General features: G+C 42.8%; 1 protein-coding gene across 10 annotated transcripts in view; it reads left to right on the top strand.

Moving 5' to 3' along the window:
• Positions 1-4,009, top strand: part of plppr2b (phospholipid phosphatase related 2b) — a 9,721-nt gene extending 5,712 nt beyond the window's left edge. For 3 of the 10 annotated variants that reach the window (XM_083526936.1, XM_083526935.1, XM_083526934.1), the window contains 5 exons: positions 1-93; positions 197-447; positions 1,267-1,443; positions 1,539-1,681; positions 2,426-4,009. The exon at positions 1-93 is cut by the window's left edge and continues 28 nt beyond it. In XM_083526936.1, coding sequence (XP_083383062.1) covers positions 1-93; positions 197-447; positions 1,267-1,443; positions 1,539-1,681; positions 2,426-2,534 — 773 coding nt within the window. In that variant the 3' untranslated portion in view covers positions 2,535-4,009. Of the gene's footprint in view, positions 94-196; positions 448-1,266; positions 1,444-1,538; positions 1,698-2,425 lie in introns of all 10 variants that reach the window. The other 7 variants (XR_014531073.1, XR_014531074.1, XR_014531075.1 and 4 more) reach the window with 6 other exon arrangements.
• Positions 4,010-7,500: the final 3,491 nt, after the last annotated feature.

Genomic DNA, 7,500 nt, shown 5'->3' with positions numbered 1-7,500 from the left:
TCTCCAAGCCCGAGTCTCCTCAGGAGAAAACTATCGTCACTGCAGACTGCTGTTATTTCAGTCCCATGCTGCGGCGTCTTGTTCGATTCCTGGGTAAAATACACACCTTCTGCATTTACACATTAATGAGACACATTATCCAGCCTTCTGATTGGCTGATCCTCTTACATTACTTCCTATCCCTCCATCTATTCAGGCATTTACTCCTTTGGCCTGTTTGTCACCACCATTTTTGCCAACGCTGGTCAGGTGGTGACAGGAAGTCAGGCACCTCACTTCCTGTCTGTTTGTCGTCCAAACTACACGGCTCTGGGCTGCAAGTCTTCACTGCAGTATATTAGTGAGAGGAGGGCATGCCGGGGGAATCCCTCCGTCATCACCTTCGCACGCAAGTCCTTTCCTTCTAAAGACACGGCACTGAGCACCTACTGCGCCGTCTACACTGCTGTGAGACATTACCCACAATGCACCACAACACACTCTATACTGGGACAATGCACACCCACCACAACTAATTACCAGGGTGTGTGTGTGTGTGTGTGTGTGTGTGTGTGTGTGTGTGTGTGTGTGTGTGTGTGTGTGTGTGTGTGTGCCATGTTCTTCCAACAAGGAATGGATAGATGGAGATGTCTTGTTTCTCATTCTGTGCTATGTTCATTCTGGCATATACATTTTGTCTGGTAAATCAGAATCTCTGGCCAACAAATAACAGTGTACTTTAACAACGTGTGGTTTGAGCTGACCTGGTGTCCAGTTGGGGAGCAGGAGCATTCTGCACTGGTGAGCAGGAAGAACCTTCCAGGAACAGCCACAGCATGAACTTCACCGAACTTCTCCCAGATCAGTTCACCGTGCAGAATCCTCTCTCCATATTCTCTGTCTTAACAACCCTTCATTTGTCCATTGCACATCCCGAGCTAATGAAGTGCTGTTGTGGATCTGACCAGTCAGGAATGGATCATGCTGAGAATATTCTACTCAAGACAGAGCTATTTAAATTACGTTTCTTTAACCGGTTTTAACTGTGTAAACATCAACATCACTTTAAAATCAGATGGAAAACCAACAAATGCCAAGTGCAGAAGTGATAGACCCATTCTATAAGAGAAATACACTTAAGGCAGGAGGACCTCCCTAGCTTTAATACCTGTAAGTGTAGAGGTCACACTCATGGCTCATGTGGTGGTAGATGTTGCTGCTTCTTGTTGAAAGATAATGTGAGAGATCATGAAGAGTTTCTCTCTAAAACTACATTTATTTTCTCAGATGTACATCACCTTGGCATGCAAAACTAAAGGTACGCGTTTAGCCACACCTGCTCTGAGCCTTGCTGTCATCTCATTGGCTGTCATGGTGGGCGTGGTCAGAGTGGCAGAGTACCGAAACCACTGGTCTGATGTTCTGGCAGGTTACATCACAGGGGGCGCTATTGCATCATTTCTGGTGAGGAAACATCTCTGCTGGTTTAACACTCATGTTGTTCTTATTGGATCAGTGTAAAAATGTGAATCTCTCTCGTTCTCTTTGTCTCTATGCAGGTGATATGTGTGATTAATAATTTTCAGCAGAAGTTGCCCCCAAAACCAACACCTGCTCTACCCCTCCCACCTCCACCTTCACCTCCACCTCAATCTGCACTTCCCTCCATCACCATGCCCAGTGTGGAGAGTCCACTTGAAAAGTTAAGTGACCTTCAGGTAAGGGGGTTTAGTGTGGGCAGGGCTGAGTGTAGTGTGTGCGGGTTGGAGTGTATTGTGGGTGGGGCTAAATATAGAATGGGCAGGGCTAAGGGCAGTGTGAGTGTGTTGGAGTGTATTGTGGGCGGGGTTAAGTGTGGCATGGGCAGGGCTGAGTGCAGTGTGTGTGTGTTGCAGTGTATTGTGGGTGGGGTTAAGTGTGGCATGGGCAGGGCTGAGTGCAGTGTGGGTGTGTTGTAGTGTATTGTGGGCAGGGTTAAGTGTGGCATGGGCAGGGCTGAGTGCAGTGTGGGTGTGTTGCAGTGTATTGTGGGTGGGGTTAAGTGTGGCATGGGCAGGGCTGAGTGTGTTGTAGGTGAAGCCAAGTGTTATTAAATGAGTGATAATCGGTGTGGGGTGGGTGGGGCTAAGTGTAGCATGGGCGGTGGTGGGGGCGGGGCAAGGTGTGGTGGGGGCGGGACTGGGTGCGGTGTGGGCGGGGCTGGGTATGCTGCTGTAATTGAATGGGAATGTAAGAGGAATGGGTTAGGAATATGCACCCACACGCATTCAGTACTCTCTTGTCCTGCCCCGCCCCCTCCCTCCCTCCCTCCCTCCCTGTATTGTCCTGCTGAAATTAGTTTTACTTTCTGATGTTTAAACATGTTATAACATCTCTCTCTATCTCTCTCTCTCTCTCTCTCTCTCTCTCTCTCTCTCTCTCTCTTAATCTCTCTCTCTTTTTGCAGGTTTCAGGCGTTTCGTTCTCAGGTGCCACATGATGATCAGCATTATTTACTCTCCGCCCCTCCTGATGTTCTCGTCCAATCCCGTCGCCCCCTTACCAGTGCAGTGTAAACCTCCACTCACCTATTACGCTACCTGTGCATAGCCCCGCCCACACCTTGCATAGCCCCGCCCACACCTAAAATCCTCCTCATACCGTATTCATACATTTTATTAATGATCCCAGAAAGACTCCCTTCAAACAATCAGACAATCAGTAGTGCACTTTATCTCACCAAGTCTCACAGAGTGGACACAAAAAGGACCTTGTGCACTAGAGATACAAGATTTGAGACGGACCCTTAAAGTCAGGTGTTAAATATTTTCAATAATGATCTTATTTACATTAAAGAACTGATTCACTCTTTAATATGAATGTAAAATTTAAACTCAATTAAGGGGAAATAATAAAGAGCAGGACTGTAGCAGGGTGAAGCTCCTGTTAGTCACCATCATCATCATCATTTCTATTTTTTTCTTCTTTACATTTAATCCCCTGTGTTTATTTCATTTCCTTTACACAAGCATGTTTACTCTCAGAGCGTGACCTTTGACCCCTTTAAAAGAAAGACTTTGTCACATTGTCAAGAATGAAGCTGTTCTAATTCATTAAAAGCACAAATAATAAATTAACATTATTTTACTTACTGATAAAATAAGTCTGAAACTAATAAAGAAAAAGAAGGATTTTTTAAATAAACAAAATAAAATGTATAAAAGTGAAATGTATATAGAATAAGATAATGAATCATTACTTGGTTGTTTTTTCTGTGTGTATTAACTGTAAAGTATAAAATATTTAAAAAATCCTTTATTTTTTGTAGTGAATGAGAGCTAATTTTAAAAATCCTGTTTTTTTCCTTGTATTCCTGTTTCAGCTGATCATCAGAAATAAACCTGAGCAGTGACGTGGGTTTGGTCCTGCACATCTCCTGGTGGTTTACTGAGATCACCTCAAAATTCTACAACATTCACCTCAGGCTCAAAATCCACTGTATCACACTATATCACAGAAACGTTCACAATCTCTACTCTAATTATCAACATAAACATTCCAGTGAGAGAAATAAATATAAAGTGATATCATTATTTATTATATGGAATAAAAATAAAACAGATTTTTAAAGCTTGAAATTATAAATAGAATTAAATAAAGAATAAAACCACACAGCAGGTGTATTCCTGTGAGAGAGAAAATAAAATAAAATAGATTAATATGAATGAATGTAACATACAACTGAACATTGTAAAGAGTTAAATCTGTATATTTATTAATTAAAACCAAATTTACCTTTATTTCATATAGAATCCACAGATATGCAGCTCTGACAGGAATATAAATATATTTATAATGTTTATCTGCAATGTTTTACATTCTGTGTGTGTGTGTGTGTGTGTGTGTGTGTGTGTGTGTGTGTGTGTGTGTGTGTGTGTGTGTGTGTTGTGAACTCAGTTTTTGTGGTCGATTATGATCATGTAGATGATGTATGATGTAGCTGCTGTCTCTGTTTTTATAAACGTTGCAAAAATAAAGAAATGTAATTCGATACAGTCTGGCAATTTTATAATAATAATAAGAAGAAGAAGAAGAAGAAGAAGAAAAAAAAGAAACAGAAGAAGAAGAAGAAGAATTAAAATAATAATAATAACACTAATGCCCCTTAGTGGTGTAACTGAAACACTGACTGAATCACAGTCTGATCTCCTCACTAGGTCTGATATCACTAATGCTCTTGTCAAGTTTCAAGTTTATTTGTATAGCGCTTTTCACAACAGACATTGTCTCAAAGCAGCTTTACAGAAAACAACAGTGAAGGTGAATGGTGTGCGTTTGTCCCTGATGAGCAGCCGTGGCGACAGTGGCAAGGAAAAACTCCCTTAGATGATATGAGGAAGAAACCTTGAGAGGAACCAGACTCAAAGGGGAACCCATCCTCATATGGGTGACATCAAAAGTTTGGTCATAAATCTTTCAACAATACAGAACAATTTGTGATCATCATAGATCCAGCATCAGCTTCTCCATGCCAGGGCCTTTAAACACTCGGCATCTACTTCTCCATGATCATCCATAGGTCCATAATCTTCACGAGGTGGGACGTGACTGGAGCTGGCCAAACCTCAGGATGCCTCGGGATGGGGAGAGAAAGAGAAGCAGTGGAGAGGAATTAGCGTAGCTGCTGTTCATGATATTAACAGCACAAGTTGATAATGTGCATGTGATCAGATGTTCTGGAGCACAAGGTTGTGATGTGATGTGTGTGATGTGTGTTATGTGTAGGCTTTGCTAAAAAGATATGTTTTTAATCTACACTTAAACTGGGAGAGTGTATCTGAACCCCGAACACTGTCAGGAAGACTATTCCAGAGTTTAGGAGCTAAGCTTGTATCTGAATCTGTATCTGATCCTCATCCCCACACCACGCCCCAAAGTCTGGTGAAGATCCTTCCCAGAAATGTGGAGCTCATAATAAAAGGAAGGAGAGAAAACATCTGGAATGAGACCGTCAACACACTCACATGCTCAGAGCATAGGGGTGCACATACTTTTGGACATATATTGTATATAAGAGGTGGGAATTGTAGCGAGTGTGTGTGTGTGTGTGTGTGTGTGTGTGTGTGTGTGTGTGTGTGCGTGCGTGAGTGTGTGTGTGTTTGTGTGTGAGTGTGTGCATATGTGTGTGTTTGTGCGTGTGTGTGTGTGTGTGTGTGTGTGCACGTTTGTGTGCGTGTGTGTGTGTGTGTCTGTGCGTGAGTGTGTGTGTGTTTTTGCGTGAGTGTGTGCATGTGTGTGTGTTTGTGCGTGAGTGTGTGCGTGTGTGTGTGTGTGTGTGTGTGCCCACGTTTGTGTGTTTGTGTGCATGTGTGTGTGTGTGTGTGTGCGTGCGTGAGTGTGTGTGTGTGTTTGTGCGTGAGTGTGTGCATGTGTGTGTGTTTGTGCGTGTGTGCGTGTGTGTGTGTGTGTCTGCACGTTTGTGTGTGTGTGTGCATGTGTGTGTGTGTGTGTGTGTGTGTGTGTGCACGTTTGTGTGTGTGTGTGTGTGTGCATGTGTGCACGTTTGTGTGTGTGTGTGTGTGTGTGCATGTGTGTGTGTGTGTGTGTGTGTGTGTGTGTGTGTGTGTGTGCACGTTTGTGTGTGTGTGTGCATGTGTGTGTGTGTGTGTTTGTGAGAAAGAAAGAGAGATGTGGTTGAAATGTTATCAGAGCTCTTACACTTTCCTTATGCAGCAGAAACATGACTGAACACAGCTGACATTTCACAACCACACACACACACACACACACACACACACCAGATTGTGCTTCCACTCGTAGACCACACCCACATACATTGACCACTAATTTCCACAGACCTTGTTTAAGACTCAGTTTAGTTTAAGTTTTTTGTCCTCCAGTCTTCATGTTGCAAACTCAAAACACAGACGTGAGTTCTCAGAGAGAGATGTGAGAGCTCAGAGAGACATGAAGGTTTAGAGAGAGACATGAGAGTTTAGACAAATGTGAGAGCTCAGAGAGATGTGAGAGCTCAGAGAGATGTGAGTGCTCAGAGAGATGTGAGTGCTCAAAGAGATGTGAGTGCTCAGAGAGATGTGAGAGCTCAGAGAGATGTGAGTGCTCAGAGAGATGTGAGTGCTCAGAGAGATGTGAGAGCTCAGAGAGATGTGAGTGCTCAGAGAGATGTGAGTGCTCAGAGAGATGTGAGAGCTCAGAGAGATGTGAGAGCTCAGAGAGATGTGAGTGCTCAGAGAGATGTGAGAGCTCAGAGAGATGTGAGTGCTCAGAGAGAGAGGAGAGGTCTCACTTTCATCATTCTTCTAGTTTATTTCTCCGGTCTGGTCTGATGATGGGAGTTAAAGCCGATGTTCTCCAGATTGAGTTAAAAGTGTTCATGTAAATAATCACAAGCGTGAAGTGGATGAAGGGGGAAGTGTAAGTGTTAAAGGCAGGATTGGAACACAGCCCTGTTCTCTCTCTTCTCTCAGGTGAGTGATTGTGTAGGGACATGCCTCTGGCATTTTATCTCTCTTTCATCTCAGAGACTGAGAAATCCGACACCTGCAGAGACGCCTGAGTCTTTCCTCCCTATCTTCTTTTCCTTTATTCTCCTCCTCTCTCACTCCGTCTCTTAGGGATTTTACCGTATAAGGAAAAATGTACACATGAGCTGTTTTTGTTTCTACTTCCTCCAACAAGCACATGAAGTGACCTTTGACCTAAAAAGGTGGCAGTCTGGTGCGTTACATCACACCAGTTTACATCATAACATAAAAATAATAAACTGATCATTTAATAATTACAGTGAGCGAATGATCTGAAGTTAAAGCAGCAGTGTGTAGAGCAGTGTGTTTCACTTCACTGCCATTAAACACCTTTATGCTTCTCCTGAAGCACCTGATGATTCACAAGGTCATGTTTAAGGTCAAAATTCTACTTTCTTACTGCAGGAGCCAGAAATGAATCTCATAACATTCACCCTCCATTTGGATTCCACTGACAGCATCACGCTGTAACGCTAGCTAGCTTCAATAAACATTTATTCTACAATCCATTCAGAAGTGAAGTAAATATGAGATGATTCAGCAGATATTCAGACCTCAGAGAGAATACAGGAACATCTGACTTCTTTATGATCCTGAAACTGAGGACCAGAAGTGTGTACAAACATGTTCAGATGCTCTGTGAGCAGTGTGAGGCTTTATTTAAGGGCTGGTTCCTTTCTGATGGTCAGAAATACTTTCTCCCATGCTGCAGGATTAAAGTGAACTGTTTGTTTGGTATTTTAAGAGAAATCACTGGAGCTGTTGGTGAGACGTCACTCTGAGTGCTGCAGACATTCAGCTAAATAAAAGCAAAACAGGTTTGTTATTCCTTACAGTGGATCATCTACAGACTGAAATCTGAAATCATTTCTATAAGATGGATGTTTTATTGTTTTATTTATGTTTGGATTGAGACGAGTTTTAAACCTGCTGAGTGGAACATCAACTCCACTGCACATCAGTGTGGAAAATCACTGCAGAACTACGGGTACAGACA

Source organism: Silurus aristotelis, assembly GCF_946808225.1.
Source record: "Silurus aristotelis genome assembly, chromosome: 2".
NCBI lineage: Eukaryota > Metazoa > Chordata > Actinopteri > Siluriformes > Siluridae > Silurus > Silurus aristotelis.
This window is presented reverse-complemented; position numbering and strand designations above follow the sequence as displayed.